The sequence below is a fragment of the Pithys albifrons genome, chromosome 7, assembly GCF_047495875.1.
Source record: "Pithys albifrons albifrons isolate INPA30051 chromosome 7, PitAlb_v1, whole genome shotgun sequence".
Taxonomy (NCBI): Eukaryota; Metazoa; Chordata; class Aves; order Passeriformes; family Thamnophilidae; genus Pithys; species Pithys albifrons.
The window spans coordinates 46,206,563-46,228,631 of NC_092464.1; the positions used below are offsets into that span (position 1 = coordinate 46,206,563).

Consider the following 22,069-nt stretch of genomic DNA (forward strand, 5'->3'; position numbering starts at 1 on the left):
AGTCATCGTTATCAACAGATTTTTTGACCGTGCTCTGAAATGATTCTTAAAGCAAAGCTTCGAGCTAATTTGCAGTCAGTCTTTGGGATTTAAAATGTTTCAAGATGTAACTGTTATCCTTTTAATAATGTGTCTGAAAAATACGCTTGGTGTGGTAGTTACGAAACATTTTGTTCCCCACACTCTTCAATTGCCTCCTTGCAACTTTTTATGTTCCTGTGCAAAATGTGTGAGGTGGTGGGAAATGCCACTCTTTCATAGTTGAACCTGCCTGATCATGTGAACTTCTCAGGATCTTAAATTAATGTAATCCGTGTTCAAGACTAACCTTAGGAGTTTTAGCCAGGAGTTTACATGTCTAGTTCATTGTGAAAACAGACAGCACACCTTTGGTGATAGCACGGGCTGTCATAAAATGTCTGAAACTACAGCCTGCCTTCTTTTGCCAGATCCTTAGACTTGGGCAGGCTTCCTGCTCTACTAGACATAGTCATTACGTGTTTTTCTTTCTCCTTGCAGCGTAGAGAAAATACTGTCTGCACAGAGAAGTGATGCTTGGAAAAATGGTTACTCCAGTGAGCAGAACGGATCTCTGAGTTGCATAAGGTTTAGAGACTGCTGTCAGAAGCAATCAAGTCAGCACTGAAGAAAGTGGATGACTTGTTTTTCTCCTGATTATTTGTAATGCTGGAGGGAGCAACCATGTTTTCTACTAGTTAGAGCCTGTGACCAGCCCATCATGGAACTACAGTGAAAGCCCTTTGGTCTTCAGAATTGCTTTTCTATTTTTTCTCCCTATTTTTGATTTGTTTTGAACAGCTGGACTGTTCCTTTTTCCTTTGTGCCAATTTTCGACATGTTAGTTGAATATTTTCTTTTCTTCATTCTTGAGATTTTTGACATGTTTTATGTTGGATAGGTAGAGTTAAGATGTAATGCCAAATGTTGCGTGGAGACTGTGGCATTTATCTGCATATTGCAGCCAGAAGGAGCTGACCTGTTGTTTAGACAAATGCATTTCACAAACCTTTCAAATCCATTCATGGTAGAGAAGTAAAAGAGACAATAAACTTGAAATAATTTTCTAAACCACTGTGCATGTTACATTCATCTCTATAGCAACTACATAAATAGATCCATCCTGGAGATTAATTTGAGGATATTTTTAATGTCTCTTTAAATTCAGTTTTCTTACTGAAACTTGAATTAGCATACTTCTCCAGCTCTTTAACTTGAGGAAGATTATTGATAATTAAACTGAACTTTTGAGTGTGAAGAGTGAATATGATCTATTTTTTAAAAATGCTAGAATTTGGAAGGTCTGCATGCACAGGTTACTCTTTCTAGCCCTGAGTACAGTGATAAAATGTCTGCACTTTAACTGTCTGGAACATCCATAAGCCTTTTTGGGGAATCTGTAGCTGTAGTGAAACTATTTTTCCCGTATCCTTTTGCTCATGAGTGTAAGAAGTGAGATTATGCCTTGCTTTTGGCTGCCTGTTTATATCCAGGAGATCTTTAAAAGTCAAATTTTACAAAAATTAACCATGAGTGGTTTTTCTAATCTCCCTAAATGTGCATCATCTTGTGGTAAAAGAAAGCAGTTGTAGGGATCACAGAATCAACAAAAGGGGTTTAAATAGAGAAAATATGTTTTATACATGGCCAAAAAAATTTGATTTATTTCATCATGTCTGTCCAGAGACAGGTTGTCAGCAATGGTAGTGGTCAAAAAGAACTGAGCTGCATAAATTAATATTTTAATGCATCCTTAAAAAAATCTGTTAAGATTTGTAGTTTATGTAAAGTTTACCTGTCTTTTTTATCCCAATAGTTTTGATTGCCAGGCAAAGGGCTGGGGAGGGATGTTGAGATGTGGTTTAGGCTCCAATTGAGACTTACCATGTAAGACTCCCCCCTCCATAATGTGGGGAAGTAGGAAATGAGGACTCTTGTTTTCTGATATTGTGATGTAAGGAATAATAATTTGTCTGATAAAAGGGAAAAGTTGTAACAGCGAGTGACATTCCAATTTCTATTAGTTTTAGACATCAAAAATGTGCTGTGCAGGGACCCTTACTGTGCTGGCTTGGGTCACAGGTGATCACAGGTTAATACCTTCAGTTTTGTTGCTGCATCAGTAGAGAAATGATATACAGCATGTTTAGGTTTAGATCACTATTGACACAAGTGCTGAGGAGTCACATCTGTTAAATCCTGTTGCTTTTACACTGTCTTGGTGCCGAGGGCATCTTTATAAACACATCTCTAAAATATTTTTTATGGACAATTACATTAAGTCAGATGATTAGAAGGTGGTGGCAAAGAATAAAAATAATTCAAAGCAGTGACAAAAGGAGCACTTATGCTTCCAAATCGAGCAGAGTTTTCATAGGAGGTAGATTATGAGATTAGTGTAGCTGAGATTGCTTTTTTATTGCTTGTTTGCTTACATGCCACTAAGGAACAAGTTCTTTATAGAAATACATATTTTACAGGGTAAAAATTTTGATTTCTGAAAACTTGTAAAATACTAGTTATGTTTTGCTGTTGTTAAACTGGTGTAACTTTAATCATGATTGTTGAATTTATAGCACTTTTGTAGGTTTAAGAAACAGGTTTGGTTTTATCAGGTTTCCAATATGTATGTATTTAATAAGAGCGTCTTAAGTACTGGTCTCTCTTTCCCTGGTTACTAAAGAAGTTTTTTTAATGTTTGCTGTATTGCTATATTATTTCTCAAAATAATTTTCATGCTAGTAGGAAAGATACATCTCTGTTTCAACAGAAATTATCTATAATATTTTATAGTAAACTTGTTTCCCCACTGTTATTTGTGGTCATGAAATACAATTTGTCAGTCTGGAGTCTACATTTGCAAAAGATATTTTAGTAAAATTTGACTAAAACTGTTTTCTTATTTGTCTTAATTTTTCTGGTGGATATAGGTTATTTTAGGGTAATTTTTTACTTCATCACAGAAAAAAATAGTTGGGTACACATCAAGTACAGTTAAAAAAGTCACTTATTATTACTTGCTTTCTTCTTTTTTAGAATGAATATTTGATTCTCCCCAGCAGTAGCATAAACCACTGATTCTGACCACCACAAAAACTTAGGGAAGGCTGAATTTTTTCATCCTCAACCTGGTGCTGATAGTCATGAAGATTTATTGCATAATACTTTAAGCTCCCTCAAACATCTCATTGTAGATAGCAAGTGTGCTTCATAGTCATCTTTTACAGCAAAGCTGGCTGCAGTTGGCAGGTTTGGAAGAGGTTCAGTTCAGACAAAGCAAATGCTGAATGCAGATCCTTGTTCATTATTTGGAGCCCTCTGTGTGTTGCTGATGCCATTTCAGAAAGTTGCATAACGTTGTGTTTTTCTTCTGTGTTGCTGACAGGTGATAAATCCGATGGGATGGGATGCATTTGGTTTACCAGCAGAAAATGCTGCAGTGGAACATGGCCTTCACCCTGCAAGATGGACAGAAAGGTAGGTTTTGATGAATTGAAATGTGGTATTTCCAAATGGAGAGATGTGGCCCCCATAAACCAAGAAAATAGAAAAAACCAGAGTAGAAGAAAGATAGTACAGGAAGAACCAGGGTTATCTGGGACCAAGGTTGTTTGACAACATTTTATGGGACTGTGCAGATGATTTAAATTTGAAAAATAAATATATTGGGATGATTTTCAAGGTTTTAATCTCAAGGAATTTTAAAATGTAAAATGGTAGAATATCAATAGGGAGACATTTCTCAAACACCCAAATTGGTTTGTGTGAAATAAATCAGAATTTCATTATGGTGAGGTAAATCTTAGTATAGAATACACAGTTAAAGATTATGAGCTACGTAGTTAGAGTTACTACCAGTTTTCAGTGCCATGCAAGAGAGGAAGGAGATGGCTTTTGTGTTTGAGACTGGGTCTTGGAAAGTGCTAAGCAGCCATTATTGCTGCTGAATTCTGGGAATATTTGGGGCTTTAGACCATGGAATTTGGTGTCGTGTTCCCCTAATATTCTTTAAAATGACTAAAAAGTTATATAAGTAAACAGTTTCTATAAGTGACTTGGAAACCAGTCTTCCTAAGTGAAGCTGTTTGTTGTGCTCTGGGTGCAGGAATCCAGCTGTGATTGATCCATTTCCTTCTTTGATAATGCTGTTTCTTTGAGTTTTTTTCATGCTTCTGGTCCCATCTTAAGAGACTTGACACTTTTCCAACTAAAATATGATGGCAACTGATTTCACTTAAGGAGAATGCGTGTGGGCACTACACTCAAATTCTGAGTTGCTTCTGCTCAATTTTTTAAAATTGCCTTTATGTATTGTTTAGACAAGAGTATGCTTGAAAACCGGTTGCCGTGAAGACACAAAAACCTGGTTTTGCTCATTTGAAAGAGTCTGAAAAAATCCCTGTGCGCAGTGTGTTGTGGCCTATCATATTATATTGTTATATTGTAGCACTGATGGTTTCTGTCTTCCTTCAATAAGCCTATAGAGGCTCAGCTGTAAAACAAATCTATGCATCTGTTACATGAGTGTCTCGTTTTTACCTCAATTATCTTGATGGAAACTTCACCAGATAGAGCATCACTGTGATCCTTCCCCACATGACAAATGAGGCACAGAGAAGCAGAGGTTGTAATTTTGAGACAACGAGGCTGTCATTAAGTACTTGCTGACTGCAGAAGGGTTGTTGTTTTCCCCTTCTTTCTACTGCGTGGTCTACCTGTTACACTGGCTTTGGCACTCGTAGAGCATCTTGCTGAACCAGCTCAGCTTGCCAGCTCGGACAAAAGCCCCTCTGCCATCTGAGTTGAACTGGCTCAGAGTAAAAGCAGTGAATATGTGGGGCAGAGGCTTGTGCAATAGCACAGAACCACATCAGCTCAGTCTGTCTCAGCAGTTTGTAAGGTTGTATCAAAAAGTCTGTGGCAGGGCACAGCCTGAGCTGATTGTCTTCTGCTTTCTGTGCTCTTCTGTTTTTCTCTTGTTGGAAATAGATGTGTATTGTTCCATATACTTTAAGGAGCTCAGCTAGTGAGTTGCAAGTTCAAGATGTTTTATACTGGAGAGAAGTTTGGCTTTGAAAATTGTCCTAGTACTGAAAAGAGCAATTATCTAGTTTTAAGAGTTAGGTATAACAAAAAAAATCAGAAAAAGTAGCACATCATCACTGGAACTGATTACAACAGCATCCAAATAGAAAAATTATTTACATATCAAATTTTTTTGGATTATACTAAGCAAGGGAGTTGGTTCATCATACAGGCCATTTAAATTCTGACCACCGAAGGAATTGTCATCTCCCATTTTCTCCACTGTCCCTGTCCTACATGTTTTTCATGCCTGCAGAGGGGATGACTGAACTGAACATGGAGCTGTGGCATCAGCCAGATGTGTTTTAGTCATCCCTGGTGCAGCCACAGCTGCCCCTGTACAAAGGGGCACACTCAGCCTTTCAGTTTGCTCATTTCAGGAGGGAGCAACCAGATTTCTCAAAGCATCTTTATTTTCTGAAGAGATGATTTCAAATTAACTCAAATTGATTATTACTTCTTATATTCTTAAAGATAGGAAAAAACATAAATTGAAGACAGTTATTTATACAAACATAGAACATTTTGTTAGCATGAGTAAGTATAGTAGCAGAAGCTGTGTGAAAATATACACAAATTTTATTTTTTTTATCAGTACAGTTAATTTTGAACAGAGCTTTGTTTAAAGCAGCCTTTAAAGGGTTGTTTCTTCCAGTGAAAGCCATGAGTCCATAAGAGGATTTCCTGGTATACCCAAACCAGGAAAGATAGCTTACTAGAAAAGGCAGGCCTTTTCCAGGTACTGAATACTTGCATTACTCAGCTATTCAGCAGTGCAAGTTTGTTCTGGATCAGAATTAAATGCTTGGTTTCCTGACTGTCAGCTTAGTCCCTGTGGGAGGACAGATACTGCTTTACCTGACATAATGCATTCTAATGGAAAGGTAAAAGTCCATAAGAAAATTTAACCAATTTTATGGTATGGGAATGAATTCTCACTAATTAATATTGTGCAATGTCAGGTATGTTGGTAAACTGCATTTAGTACATTTTCAAAGTAAAGCTTCACTGTGTATTCTGCTGTATCTGATTTTACATTAGTGTCCTAGTTCAGCAGGAGGGACCAGCTAACCCTGTGTGGGGGTGATCAAAGCTGTGTATTCTACCCCCTCTATTCATTCCCCAGGGTCAACGGGCCATTAGCAGCAGTTGCCCAGGGAGCCATTATCACCTTCACACCCAGCCTGAGGGGGGCGGAGCTGCTAATGGGCCATCAACAGCTCAACACCCCCTGGCTCCCAGAGTTAATCACCCATTGTGTGAGTCCCCGCCCAGGGGGAGGGACTGAGTGCTCCCTGAGGGTACATAAGTGGTGGGTAAGAAGACCTCGGGAACCTCTCGTCGGATCCAGAGCAGCAGCAGGACCTTGACAGGATGAGATCCCTGCTCTCGCCCAGACCACAGCCCTTGCCTGCACCAACAGGTTTTTTCTTTTCCTTTTGCTCTGGACTTGGAGGAACCACAGGGGTCTCAGCACAAGGGCAAACAAACCCCCTTGGGTTTGTGCCCCAGGACACTGGGTTATACTGCTGGCGTTTTGTGAGTTGAAAGCAATTTCCCTTGTGTGTCAGTGTTGTTATTGTAATATTATTATTAAATTTTAGGTCTGACTTATAATCTCTCTCGTGGTGAGTTCATTTCCCCTGCTGGTTCACCTTTAAACCAGCACAATTAGTAATATGATTGATCTAAGGCAACATCTGGTCCTGTCTAGCCCTACAACTTCAGAGCTGACTTAGGTGTTCTGCTGCCACCAGAAGTTCAGGAGTTCCTTGTTGCTCCCACCACCTGCTTTGTGTTGGCTCAGCTGTTTTTGTGGCCCACAGTACTGGTATGATCAGCCTGTTGATCAGAGGGAAGAAAGAAAACTTGGTGGGGGTTTTTTTTGAGAACTTTTTGTAGGGCATGTCTTCAGTTCAGTCTGATTCAAGTCATTCTGTAGCCACACGCTCACCAGACCCACAGCAAAATGCAACCAGGGAAGCACTGCCAGAACAGAGCAGGATGAAGCTGGTGGTGAAAGTGCATCCTACTGCATCAAGAAGATTTCAGAGGGCTCTTTGGCTCCACTGCATTAAAAATAATTATAAATAATGACAAGTGATGCTTCAGTAAATGCTTCCTTCAAACTGCAGAGCCATATTTACTATTAAGTTGCATTCAAATCAAGAGAAAAAAAATTGCTGTCTTGTATAGCCATGGAAATTGGACCAGAATACACTAGGGACTTCTAAAATTATTATTTAAGAAGAGTATTCTGACAATTCTGAGTTTTACTGCTAGTGAGATCATACTGTTTAGAGGATAACCAGTGCTTAGAACTTTATAAACACCTGATTTTAATTATGCCTACAATGGAAGTATTTTAATAATTTTTAATTTTTTATTATTATTTTACAGTAATATTCAACACATGAAGAAACAGTTTGATGCACTAGGTCTATCTTTTACATGGGAAAGGGTAAGATTTTCTTTTTAAATGGATACTGCTTTCTTTTATTGTATTATGGAACATTGAAACCCATGGAATTTCACCATTTTATTTATGACAATATAAAAGTCTTTGGTAGTAACGAGTTTAGATATCAAGCTTTTTATCAGATTTCCCTCATTTTTGGCATACTGATATCATCATATAATATCAATGTTTAGGAGAATCTTTAAAGTGATTTCAGTTTTGTATTTGGATTTTTCTCTTTGCTTTTTCATCTCTTTGAAATATCAATTTTCTGTGTTAAAAGTAAGGCAATAGTCTAAACAGGTATTTATGAAACAGCAATGCCTTTGTGTTAAGGTGTGTATTTTTTGAGGAGTGCTATTTTCAATATGTATGTTGAGGGTTTAAAGCTACTAAATTAAAATGATGGCTTGGTTATACTGTTCTGAGTTTTATGGCATAAACTTGCATTTTTATAGGTGTTCATATCATGACCATTTTGGAAAACAGAAATTTTATTTAAAGCACTCGTGTTTGAGTATCAGGGGTTCACCTTCAAAAACTTATCAAACACAATCACACATAAGCTAATGTCAATTTTCAGTTAAAAAAGAAATTAGTGCTTTAAGCAATTGTAAAGTTATTGCATTTACCAGTGAATCTAAGTCAGTCACTACCCTTATATTATCAGCAATAACTGTTATCACCTTAATGTGATTTTGAATAGAGTGATGGAGATGCTAATCCTGATTTTTGCAGCATTATTGTAGACCTGAAAAGGGAATTCATTATTTTCTGACAGTCTGAGACATGCCATCTGTTTCCTTTAATCTTGAAGGTGAAGTTGTTTATTTGTATATCTTGCATCTAAAAAATCGTATTTCATCATGTCATGTATATGGCAAGATTTTTCAGTATAAGCCTTTTTAGTAAGGTTTACTTTTCTGGCTAGCAAACAAGTTACTCTGAAAATAAAAGGTTTGTTGTAGAAGGTTCACTGCACACGTGCTTGACAATTATTTTTCCATATTTGAAACTGGTGGTTTCTCAGAGACTTTCAGTATGTGTAGTATAATCATACTTTAAATAGTGAAGTGATATCCGTAGGCTGTTATGGAACACACTTATGTGCACACACAGATACACAGACACACAGACACAGACACACACAGAGACACAAATTTATCATTGCTGGTTGGTTTGCCTTTCAAGAAAATTGAGAAAACTCACCTCCATGTATGGACTTTTGTTTATCCCTTCCATTTTGAAGAAGAGATGGAGAACTGGCAAACCATGGTAGGAATTATAAGTACACAGGGAAAAATCACTTGTCATCTCTGTGCCTGGTCTTTGAGGCTTACCCTCACTTTTCTAATAAGCCATATTTTGGTTAGTGAACTTTCAGGAGTCTCTAAATACTTTTGTGGAAAAGGCTCTGATACTCTACAACTTCCTCCATTTGACCTGTTGTGTAATTGAAATAATTTAGAATGCTCAAGGGACACGTAGTTTGTGGTTTTGAAAGGTAAGATTTTAAAACAACTAAAAGTCTTCCTTGAAATGTAACACATTTTAGAGTTTTCACTCCTTAGCTTATATGTTTTGTTTTATTTAGAAAGCCTGCCTTATGGACTGGACTAAGAGATACCTGAATGGTAGCCATTAGAAATATGTTTATTCATTGGAAAAAATATATGATGCTTAAAATACTGCATGATCTCCAAATGCACAGATATTTGAGCTAGCCATGAAAGAACCTGTGGAAACAGAAACTGTAGCAGAATGTGTTTTCCAGGATGATAAAGCCTGCAAGGCTAATGAGGCTGGTCAGAGCATCTTAAGGCCTCAGCTGTGCTGCTCCTGAGATAACTGAAGCATCTTTGCACAGCAAAGCACTGTGCTGTGCAGGTACTTATCTAAAAAGTGAGCTCTTTGAGGTAAGGAGCATATTTTTAGTATTCTATGCTTGTATGGCTCTAAATCAAGGGACTTACAAAACACTGTGACACTGCAAACAAACTCACTGGCATTAGTGACTCCTGTGAAAAATCCAAGAAAGACACATTTTATATGGGTTAGTCTAATTAACCAGGACCATTACAAAAAAACAGGAATTTGGTTGTAATTTAATTTCACTGGTGTTGATTAAATCTGCCCCTTCATTATGCTAGGCCATAGTACTTAGAAAATACATGCTGAGGGGGACCCATTCCCCTGACTTAGATCCCTATTTTAATATGTGGTGCCTTTTAAAGTGTGAACCCTTTCATGGTAACTGTCTCTGTCCTGTGGGGCCAGCTTAGAGTGTATGGCTGGGTCTTGGGAAGGGAACTTAAGTGAATGTTACCATTTTAAAAACTATAAAGGAGTAAAGAAGTGGGAAGGGGGAAAAGTCCATTTTGAATACCTAGTGCATGTAGCAGTGTTTAAGAATCTGGCTCCTTATAAATATGTCTCTGGTCGAGAAATTCCTGTCCAGGAACATGAAGACTAGTTCTAATTTTATTGCTTGATAAAATTATGATAAACAAATCCTGGTGCACCTGCAATAACAGAAATTTCCTTCTATTTATCTGTGGGGATTTTTTGGTTGTTCTCTGTCTTACAAATCAAAATGTCCAAGTATGTTTGTGTTGTAGCAGTCAGTAAAATTATTTAATCAGTAAGGCACCACAAATATGACATTAAAAGCTAATTAGATGATTTGGGATAGTCAGGTTACAAAGACACTTTAAAATTATTTTCCTGAACAGAAAATGTAAGCAAATGAAAAATGTAATTGAATGCATGAAATCACTCCGTTAGCACTTTGCTTTACTGAAGCTTGAAGGACTAATAGTTATCTGATATTTTTATCCTGAAACATGGACATATTTTGAGTGCCTTGAGTAAGAAATATTGTGTTTTTAAATCACTTTGAAATGGTGTGATTTTGGGGAGATATTTAAAAAAAACAATAAGAGAGAGAACATTTTTTTCCTAAACATTTATGTTTCTCAGATGCAAGGTTAAAAAGCTGAAGTTTGAGCATGAAAGAAATGTCTCCAAGAGACATTAAGAACACCTGCAAAATTTAAAAAAATCCTCAGCGTTGCAGTTATGTTTTGGTTTTAAGATAACAATAATCAGAGCATCCCTGGTGATCGGGTTTTTCAAAAATACCACCCCAGACAGCATAGCACTCTGCCTGCCACTTATTTTAAACATGATTTTTGGGGGAATCAGGCAATATATTTTCAAAGATTCATAGCAGCAGCAGCAAGGGCTGGAAAGCATGCAGCCTTTTCCTTTCTTTTGCTCAGGAGTGCCATCAGACCCAGTGCATGTTCCCAGCAAGCCTTCGGTTCACCACTGTTGTTGCCATCAATCTGTAACCTTCCCCCGCAAAGTGGCTCGTTCTGCAGTTCAGTTTCTGCATTCCAAGTGACATATTTATTTTGCATAAGAGTAATGTTCCCCTTCTGCTCTGTGCATTAAAGAGGAGGAGATCTTTGGTAGATTTTCTTTGAGCAGGTATTTTTCTGTTTAGTTTTGAATTTGCCATTCTTGTGTACAGCCTGGGCATGCGAAGCTAACAGTGCATAGAGCATTACCTGTGACATTTTCTTTTCATCCACATATCACTGATAATCAGTGACTCTGCTTGTAATTAAATAAAAAAGGAAACTGTTGATACAAGGCTACTGTTTTTTCCAGGAAAGATATTTGTGCTCTAAAATGTAGGCACTGGATGACATTTGTATTTGTAGCTAATAAAGCATAAAACTAAGGGCCTTTGAAATACAAATATTCAAATTAATTTAGAAATGTAGGTTGGTCTAGCTCTAAACCTCTGAAAATCAAATAATTATACTTCCAGATGAGGTGGTACATGCCCTTTAGAACCAAAATAGGCAAGTAATTGATTAAACTGTTTAATCTTCTCAAGCAGATTTTGAAAAAAATCTGCACAGATTTTTTCTCTTTATCTCCTTTTAAATAGGTGCAACATGGCTGTCTTCAGGACAGGATAAGACTATGGTAAAAATAAAATTATTAGTAATAAGCTAGGAAATTGCTTCTCTCCAGTCTAGTTACATGTTATTCACAAAGCATGGTGGATCTTAGAACAAATAAACTCTTTCATGCAGTCTGTAAATATTACTTTTATTTGAAAAAAAAGCAAAAGAAAGCCATGGAAGTAGCTCGAAGATGTAACCTTCTTAAAAATACAAGCAAAACCCAGTTTTAAGATCAGAGAGTCATAGCAGAACACTGTAAGAGCAGAGCATATTTAGAAAAAATAAATAATTCTAAAACAAGTCATTTGAGAATTAGTTTTTCTTTTATTAAAACACCAAAATCTTTCATCCAGTTTGTCTTGTTGTTTTTCAGGTTTTTTTTATGCAGGATTCTTTCCTGTTGATTTTGGTAGCTGAAAGGAATTTTTTTAACAGATTTTTTAGTAATGAATGGCCCTTTAACCTTCACATGGACCTATTGCTTCCCAAGTGGCAGTGCTATCAAATTTAAATTGTAATACTGCCATCTAATCTGTAACTGAGAATTTATTTGCAGAAATAAATAAGATACCAGCCTTTCCATTGTGGTATTTGTTAGGAACAGATACTGTGCTGTAATAAATGGATTAAGCAAGTTAAGTTTTGGGTAAGTGTAGGGGTCTTCTGTGCCTTGCCAGTATCTGCTCTTCTAAAAGCAGACCACTTGTACAGGTGGTTTGTTCTAATTGTTGTAACAAATTGATTTGATGAAGAAGGGTCATTCCTGTAGGAATAAGGAGCACTGACAGTAACATTTTGGTGAGAGCTTCAGACTTTTTTTTTAAAGCTGACAAAAGGAAAAGGGAAGATGGATGGGTAGAAGAGGGAGATGCTTATTACTGTCTGAACAGCAGAGGTGATGGGTGATCGTGCTGAGCAGCATCTTACATTTTTGTAAAAGAGTTCTGCTGTTTAGTAGGTATTTTGGTTTTGGGGAAAATAGGTTCATATCCTGTTAAATATATATTCACTGAACTGTTTTATGGTAAAGGGTTCTATGTGTGTGCTGTTTATGCCAATGCTGAGATCACAAATGAGAAGCAGAAAGTTACAGTTTTTGGCAGGGTGAAATGGCTCCAGTGTGCTGTTTTTCAAACCCTTTTATAAACTCTTTTGTGTATTCTGAATTTAGTTCTGTTAATGCTCTGCTTGTAAAGTATAAATAGAAACATTAACATTTGCCTTAATTTAAGGATGATGGCAACATAATGGAAACTTTTTACCAGACATCATTTATTTAATCAAGATCAGTAACTGGAATACGTAGAAAATTATTTTCAACTGTAAGTCTTAATGTGCTAAATGATGGGGAAAAAATACCAAAACACCTTTCAGGATTGACAGGAGTTTGCTGGCTTGCTGTCAGCAACTCTTTTCACTTGGATGTGATGTAATTTCTGTTTCTTTACTAACTTCAAATCTTACTCCAAACCTTCATGTTTATAAAGTTAAATTATGACCTTGAGTGATCTTTTTGCCTCTCAGTGACCACACAGTAGATTTTTTTTCAGTGACATGGTCTGCTGCATTTCTTTCTAAAAGGTGTCAATTTGCAACCTGTGAGGAAGGGTGTACCTGAGGTTCTGTTCCCAGGAGTTATCTCGTGTCTCATAGCTCAGGCTTGTGTGGCTGTAACATCCTTGTTTAGATTGGGAAATGTAATCTTTTTGTTTCAGTTAACACACATCTGCCCTTCAGGGCCAAAGGACAAATCTCTGTTCATTTTAGAATTTTTATTTGACAACTCACTTCAGTTGCCCTACCTGTCTCTCTGTTGCTCACATAATCTGTTATTGTGCTGAACAGGTTTGTCTCTCTTTGGTGCGTGCCATATTCCAGGGATGAAACCCTGTTGCCTGTAGCGGCATCACGCTGGCAGAACTGTTGTCACTGTGTGAAGAAGCAGAGCGTGAGGAAAAAAAAGGAATTATTAAATGGATAGTGTTTATTCAGAGAGATGGAAATCAGACTTTTATTAAGTGGGGTTTTTTCAGTGCAGAGCACAGGGAATTAATTAATCAAGACACTGTTTTTCATTACTAGGTCTTCACATGCTGTGCTGAAATCTTGCCATTAAATGTCTGTTTCTGATCTTGAAAGCCTCTTTACACACTTTTGAGGCACATCTATTCAAAGGTCATATTAATTGTTAAAAGCAGTCTTTCAGCACTGGAATATAAAATTCAAAGCAAGCAGAATATAAAGTTGTAGAGAAAGAATAAAAATTTTATGCTAGAATGTTTCAAATGTCATTTGAGTAGCAGATGACATAGCAGGAGTTGTGTGTAGTGGGAGGCTTAGATGATAGGAAAGCCCACGTGAAAGACATTTCACATTTGGAGCTATTCCTGGTACTTGATAACTATTTGCAAATGGAATAAATTTTATCAGTGGCTTGCAGATAAAGTTTTTATCAGTAACTCGAAAATCAGGAGATGTTTGTGTTGATTTCAAGTTCAGTCTAGGAGCTTTAATAAGTACAAATGTGGTCCAACAGAAAGTTTGGAAGAGGTTCCTTCTTTAAATGAGTGCAAGTTAAAAAGAAAAAGTTGGGGAGGGAAATCTGGTCTCTACTGATATGTATTTATGATGCAATGAGAGCTTAGATACTGATAGTTGTTTTCACTTTGGGCAATTTTTAAAACATATGGGTGCAAGCATGTGGGTTTGCATTGTGCCTGTGAAACCTGTGTTAGTGCTGAGAAAACTGGGAGTCTGTAATGATGGAATCCCTTTGTCATCCTTGCATATTAAAATGTTTATTTGAAACGCAGTTGGGTTTTTTAAGAACAAACATTTCAAATATTGAACTTTGTGAGCAGTTGGTAAGTAGGTTGGTTTTTAATCCTTAGATTTCACTAAAAACTTGGAAAATGTTTTTGAGTTTTGAAGAAAGTTATCCATTATATTGTTACTCTGGTTTTGTGTAATGTCACTCATGGTAAACATTACACAAGTGGGGTTTGTACATGAATACATACAAGAATAAACACTTATGTTTTCCTCTTCAGAATATATTATACACTCTTGCGTTAATTGTCTATGTCAAAGTGATGTAAGAAAATACTAAGAAGGGTTTCAGGAAATTTTCTTTTGTTTAATTTCTACAGGAAGTAACCACTTGCTTACCAGAGTACTACAAATGGACACAGTATCTCTTTCTTAAGCTTTTTGAAGCTGGTTTAGTGTATCAAAAAGAGGTGGGTACAAACTTTGACCTTTAATATTTTGCAGGTACACTAATTTAAGTTACGTCAGTGGCACATTTCTGAGTTGTCCATTGACATTCACTCAGTGGATTGTGATCTGTTAATTTTAAAATAGAATTAATTTTATAAATAACTGAATTTTATATGTAGCACATTTTATATGTGACTAACTAACCAACGTGAATGGCCATTGTAACAAGTCAAATCAGAAGTGTTAATTGTCAGAGATTTATATTGAAGTGCAGGATCAGAATATAGCTCTTACTAGTTAATTTCCTGACTCTAATATAGGATTTTCTAGATCATAACTTCCATCATAAAAATATATGACATTGTGATCATTAGGAGACTCTTCAACAGTGAGTTTATTTATCTGTATAATATTACTGTGATACTGTCTCAGTACTGATAATTGGACGTGACAGTTGGAGATGATGTGCATAACCATTGTGTTCCTGAACCCTATTTGTGATATCTAAAATATTACAGAAGTATTAGATGCCATAAGACTATCACAGCTGTTTATCTGCTAGCAGTACTTTAAGAAACTATACAATTTTGTAAATAGCATATATCAGGCTATCTGCAAAGTGCAGAGTTCAGGTAATTTCCTAAGCAGGAGGTGAAAAAAAGATGTTAAATGAGCAGTCCAAAGAACTCTCTGTATAGCCAAGGGAATGCAGTTCCAAAATACCTGAACAGCTGCACTTAAACAAAGCAGCAACTTAGTGAATGTTTCTAAATTAAAATGGAAATTAAGATTTCTTAAATATACTTTGATGTTTCATTTGTATTTTATAGAAACCAGGAAACTGCATAGGATATAATTAGGGATGTACACCAATTATTCTCTGAACCCAGAGAAAGAGATTGATGGTGAAAGGTAACGTTTGGGATGGCAGGATGATACTGACCTACTTCTCCCATTTGCACAGGCAAGATGTACTCAGGTCTTAAATGATAACCAGCAAAAAACTTCAATATGTGATATGTACTAACATGCTGGATTGGGGTTGTTTGTTGTGTTTTTTCTTATGTAATTATTTTTTGTTTGTAATAAAAAAACTAAACCCCTGTCTGCCGTAGCAAATACATTGTTATCTGTAAATTTGTTTGCTTGAAAAGTGATCCCAGGTGAATCTGAAAAGCTCAAGGCTTGCTGCTTCATTCCAAGCAGTGCTGATATACAAAAAAATTTTGCATGTAAGCTCCAAGTACTGTGGGATCCTGGAGGTGTCTGAGTACCAGTGATTGGATCTGCTTCCAACTTCCATCTGCTTTCAAGTCAAGGATCAGTCTGAGGACTTAAATCAGCATCTGTCAACCTGTAGGGGAGGTAATCTCTGGTGGATATGAACCAGTTGCTTTTTGGCAGGAAACAGATGGCAGAGAGAGCCCATAACCCTGGGTCTCTTCGAACAGTCATATATACTTAAAGCATATATTTATCTCATGTTGTCAGTTTATCTGCAATATATATTAAGCTGTACCTTTGCACCGCTTGAAGTCTCATGTATTGCAATTTCATTTTGGGTACAAGAGATAATTCATAGCCTTACTGTGACAATAAGAATAAGACAAACAGAGTGTTAGCCTCGTTCACACTGTTCCAGGAGTGTGCGTGTCTGATCAGAAATGACCCTGGCAGGGACACACAGACTCAGTGTGTCCAGGAGCTGCAATAATGGAGGATTATCAATGTTTGTCTGGATGCTGCACCTCCACAGAAGCACCTTTATTCACTGTAGCAAAATCCTCTCTCTTTTTCCTGCAGTACTGATCTAGTCAATATACTCTGGAGAATATTGACCTGGCCAGGTGTCGAATACCTGCTCTGACTCAGTTATTTTTATGAGATACATGTAATCTGTATTGGAACCTGAGGCACCAAGCCTGGAGATAGATCCTTATGCTGTAGATACACGAGATGAATCCTGTCTTAAGAGCATATAGTCTACACTGAGGCATTGAGGAGATTGAAATAATTGGTGTGTTCTGTACACTCCTGCACTGTGCTTTCTGTGTGTGGATGACTTTTAGTGGCTTTCTGGGGTCATAGTTTCAGAGGCTGGCATTGTGAAGAAGTTGCCTTTGTGAGGTGTAAGTAGGAACTAAAGATGTTAATTTATTAGCCAGGTTCTGGATATTAGTCAAAAGTCTGTGAGAGATGGAAGGAACAAAATGTAACTTTAAAAATTCAAGGACAAGATCTTTCAGCTACTGATTTCTTAAATGCACATTTGCTCTATGTTTGGCATGATTTATTTATTCATGATTTGTAACAGGAAGTTTTTTACACTAAATAATTATGTAAATCAGTTACCTTCTAAAATTTTCAGCACAACTTTGATATGATATCATCAAAATAGAAATAATATTTTTTCTCAACTTTGAGTCACAGCCAATTGAGTACAAGCTTATGCTATTACTGCTTTATGCAAGTGGCATTTTATTACTTCTCAATATTGTCTGATTTATCTCTCTTTAGGTGTTATTTTAACTTCATAGTTGTGTGGGGTTTTGTCAGAACTTTATAGATGAAAAGATCTTTACTTTAGAGCAAACTTCATAATATGTTGTATCATTACTGAAGAAGTTGTGTTTTCTAAAAGTCTGGAGAATAGGTTTGTAATAGTGGAATATACTGATTTATTTTAATTTCACAATTAATTTTTATAAGCCTTTTATAAAATCCAGTGTGGTGTTATTGGTCAGTAACAGATAAAAGGAAGGCAAAGAGTAAAAAGTTTAAATAACAACCTGAATTCACACAGGCGTCATTTGAAGGCAGGTTTGTTTTTATCAAAAAATGACTTTTGTTCATCTAATGATTATGAATTTTCTGTAAGTCAGTGTAGGCAGTCAGACCTAGTGCTCACACAGTTGTGCATGAACACAAGTGTATTGACTACACACTGACAACAAAACCCACTACAGTATTTCTCTTTTGGCTGTGCTCATGGTAAGATTTGTACTCTGAGAATATGTAACATCTTTAAAATGAAGCAATATTAGTTGTTTGGAAACAGCAGCACTTCTGCAGGTGAGCAGTGATAGATAAAATGTAATGTGAGCAGTAGGAGAACAGTGATCAGTTTTTGATTGAGATACTAAATCCTCCCCATACCCAAAGAATGCATTTGAAATTTTCAAATAATGTTTCATGTATTAGAACTCTATGGAGTTACTATTTTTCTGTCAGTCTGATTTAGCTCAAATGCTAAATAACAGTCAATATACTGGATTACTCTTCTTTATTGCTTTGATTATAGGTTTTTTCTCTTTCTTTCTGTTCATATTTTCAATATAATGTCTAGCATTTAACAACACTTTTGGAATGACTGATAGGATTCTTTTGTGATCTTAGCTCCATTATGATAAGCAATCAGCTAAATTGTTCAACACTGGGGAGGAGAGAGTTTGATTTCTGCTCCCTCTCCAGTATATTATGTCTGGTATTTCAGTTAACCCTCAAAAAGCAAGGTTTGTACACTTGAAGACCAACATGTATTTAATTTTAAATTTTCTTTAATGCATTTGTATTGATAAGGAAAGATGATTCTAAAAGCAGTTCACACAGCCAAAAGAAGTTATGATCAGATAATATCAAGTCTTTCATTTGTATCATAGTTGGTCATTATAATATTTCTTTGATTCTGTCCTCTCAAGTTGGACATCCGTGTTTATTCGTCCCTCTCAGTCTGACTCGACACTTTTGCATTAGTAGTGAAGAGCTTTTAAGCATCAGACTATGCAGTTTGTCGTAGAGTCAGTCGGAACACTTACTTATTTAACAGCCCAGCAGTCGTGTCAGCCTCTCCTGCTGGCATGATGAGACAAGGCACACTCTGCCAACTGCAATCTTGAGTCTTTTGAGTTCTGAGGAGATGAATATTCAAAAGATCTTCAGCTGAGTCCATGCTGCTGATTCAAATGGTTGCTATAAAAATGTAGAAAACTCAGGGGTCCAAGGTGTGCTTCTGGGTAATTCTTTTGCTATCTGAAAAGTAAGATTCTATTTTTCAAATGGCAACTAAAAATGTTTTTTATTTCCTGCAACTTTTTTTAGGCCTTGGTTAATTGGGATCCAGTGGATCAGACTGTTCTAGCTAATGAACAGGTGGATGAAAATGGTTGCTCGTGGCGTTCAGGAGCAAAAGTGGAACAGAAATACCTCAAACAGTGGTTTATCAAGACAACTGCTTATGCCAAGGTATGAAAATACAGGTTTTGGAAATTAGGACAGTGCTCAAAAGAGGTGACTTCATCCAGAAATATTAATCAAGCCAAATGTGGTTCTTTACATACGCATGTCTGTGTAATATATAATTGTATAATAATATATGTGACCTATCCCTGTATGTGTATATATAAAAATTACTCTCTCTAAAGTCTTTCTGATCATCTCTTTAAGAATTCTAAATAATTGGTGGGAATAAATTCTGAAAAAATCAAGAAATATAAATTAGAGGTGAATGAATTCTGAATTCATATGATGACTTGATATTTACCAAGTATTTTTCTGTATATTTTGAATGTAAAGCTAAGCAATCTTTTGAACTAGAAAATTGGTTGCCTGGTTAATCTATTGTACTTGTGGGCTTGGAGTACAGCCTGTCACCTAGCATTCATTTCCAGCTGTGTCTAACCATAGTTCTTTATGGTTAACTTCTCTTCACTGAAGATTCATCTGGTCCTTCTATTTTATTTCACTTCGTATTTAGTCTATTTGTAAAAAAAAAAGTGTATTTTCAAGTTATTTAAACATCCTTTTTTGTTCTGGTCTCAAATTTTGATTGTGGTGGGACAGTGTAGCTTCCACACTATGAATTCTTCAGCAAAAGTTTTGGCTTTATGCTCTCTGAGATGAAAATACCAGTTTCCTGTTTTGTCTGGGTGAAGCTTTTATTCCATCCGAGTATTTAATGTATTGAGACTTCAAGTACAGATTGAGAAAGTCATTCCCAAGAAAATGTTGAAAATTCATCTTTGGTCCTTTTCATGAGTCTTAGATTCAAGAAACCAAATTTCCACCATCGTCCAGGTAGCAGAAATCCATGTCTCACTCTAGGTCCATTCATTCAATAGATAACAACTTCACATATTCTGCAGGATGCTCTGATTCTTCATATGCAGAGAGGGACTTGAGATCCATGTTTCTGATTGCACTGCCTGTTCTGGCAGGAAGAAGGGAACATTTGCTATAGCTGAGGGAAAAATGAGGCTTGTGTGCACAATCACAAAATGATCACAATGTTCTGAGCTTGGTTTTTGTGCCTTTGTCACCAGATTTGATAGTTTATGATGTTTGTGATATTTGAGGGTGTGCCCTGATTCACTTTTTCCCCTCAGACTGAGGCTCGAGCTTCATTAGAGTTTCTGCCTTTACAGATATGCTTTGTGTCTGTTATTGTTGTACAGGTTGGAGGAGGTAATGACTGGTGTTTCTGGGCTGTACCCCTGCTTGCCCCAAATCAGTGTTTGCTTATATCCCTTCGAGAGGGGTGAATCGGCCTTAGATTTTAACTCATCAAAACTGGAAGACAAGACTGAGGAGCTTTTCAGTAACCTTGAAAATACCTCTGGCTTACAGGACTATTACTTGCACAGTATCCACCCTTCTCTAGAAATGCTGTTATAGGAAAGCATCATCTCTTGGAGTGATCACATCTCCAGTATGTCATTCCCCAGTAAGTCATTCCCCAAGGCTCAGCAGATGATAAGAAGCAGCTTTTGCCTCCATAACGCCCCCTCATCTTACCCCCAAAGATACCACCTCAGGAGACTGACATATCCCCTCCCCACAACAAGGGCAGATCTGCAAGTGACCTTTTGTCCTTGAGCATCTTAGTGGCATCATGAATGAGAGGTGCTTCTGACTTTCATTTGGGGATGATTTATATAAACCCCTACAAAATATTGAAGCATTGCTGCAGAGGACAGTTGAGTACAGATCTCTGTAAAGGTTTCCCAAACTTTTGTTCTGTTCATGGCTGGTATTCCGTAGGGTTTGTGCCAGCTGATACCACCAGATCAATGAATGAGGCCATATTGCTTCCAGCACAAGTGCTTTGGCAAGCATTGTCTTCATGTTCTCACACTTCTCGTACAGTGACAGATGCTACCAAATATCAGCAGGTGTTTTGGATTTTCCTTTTTACTCACCCTCCACTGACTCACAGTTTTTGTTGCTGTGGTTCTGGCCTACTTTTCAGTCTCACTCTGCTGCTTCTGGCAAGGGCTTTAAACATTTGGTTGTAAAGGGGAAAAATTAGCTTCTTTTTTTTTTATTTCCCAAACCTTCAAATAAGAATAGCAGATTACCAGGCTCTGCTGTACTAAGTCCAATATCGGATATTAGATGGATTTCATTCTTGGAAGAGTAAGACAAATAAATTCCCCTTTTGTTTTTTTTTTTTTTTTTTATTTCAAGTTGCAAGAAACCAGATAACAGCATGTTGTGTCTTCCTTTTTGAAGATGCCTGTTTTGGCCATACAGCTCTGAATGCCCCATGAACTGTAAGCCAAAACTGAAGACAGGCCATCAGAGACTGTATCTGAGCTAACACGGCCAAGTATTTCAGTCTCTTAGGAACTCTGTGCCCACAGTGACATAATCAGGAAGCTTCACAACTGCATTTCGGCAGCAGCCAAATTGCAGATCTTAAATTCTACAACTTTGGCTCGTCTTTCCAAATATCTTGATTACTTATCCTCAGAACTCAACTTTGCACACATTTCTTCATTCCTTATGGTAATCACCCCAGTACTTTTCAAGAAATGTTAGAGGCATGAGTCCTTTCTTCTAAATCTGTTTCTTTTGTTTATTTTTATTTTGGATTCAGGCTTTTGACAGTTGATCTGAATCCATATTGTCCTACGTTGTGAAGACCATGGTTACAGCAATCATTTTTCCTAGTTGATTCCTCAAACCTTCTTCCCCACCTCTTTTCAAAAGCCCTTGCCAGGTTTTGAGAGGGAGATGTTAATTTACCTTTGTTGTTTGCAGAGCTTTTCATCTTGGAGTGGAGGATCCAGATTTTACAGAGCTAGTCCTAATAGGTGGGAAGGATAGAGACATCGCTTTAAGAAGTTAAACATCTTTAATTGCTAATAAGATTTCAGGATGAGAACATTAGTGGTGATGATACCTTCACTTCATCAGGGTGTGTTATTTCATGTCTCATGATTTTGAAGACACTGACTTCCATAAAAGATTTTTCTGGCTTAGATAATGCACCAGAACCACTACCAGTACAACTTCCTTTTCCTGAAATTCT

The 22,069-nt window shown here is 36.9% G+C and overlaps 1 protein-coding gene across 5 annotated transcripts in view; it reads left to right on the forward strand.

The window, feature by feature from the left end:
• LARS2 (leucyl-tRNA synthetase 2, mitochondrial) overlaps positions 1-22,069 on the forward strand; it is an 89,510-nt gene that overhangs the window by 11,502 nt on the left and 55,939 nt on the right. For all 5 annotated transcript variants that reach the window (XR_011698336.1, XM_071561370.1, XM_071561369.1 and 2 more), the window contains exons 4-7: positions 3,404-3,495; positions 7,504-7,564; positions 14,691-14,780; positions 18,859-19,002. Coding sequence is in view for 4 of the 5 variants with exons in the window: in XM_071561370.1 (XP_071417471.1) it covers positions 3,404-3,495; positions 7,504-7,564; positions 14,691-14,780; positions 18,859-19,002 (387 nt within the window). In the remaining variant the exon portion in view is untranslated. The remainder of the gene's footprint in view (positions 1-3,403; positions 3,496-7,503; positions 7,565-14,690; positions 14,781-18,858; positions 19,003-22,069) is intronic.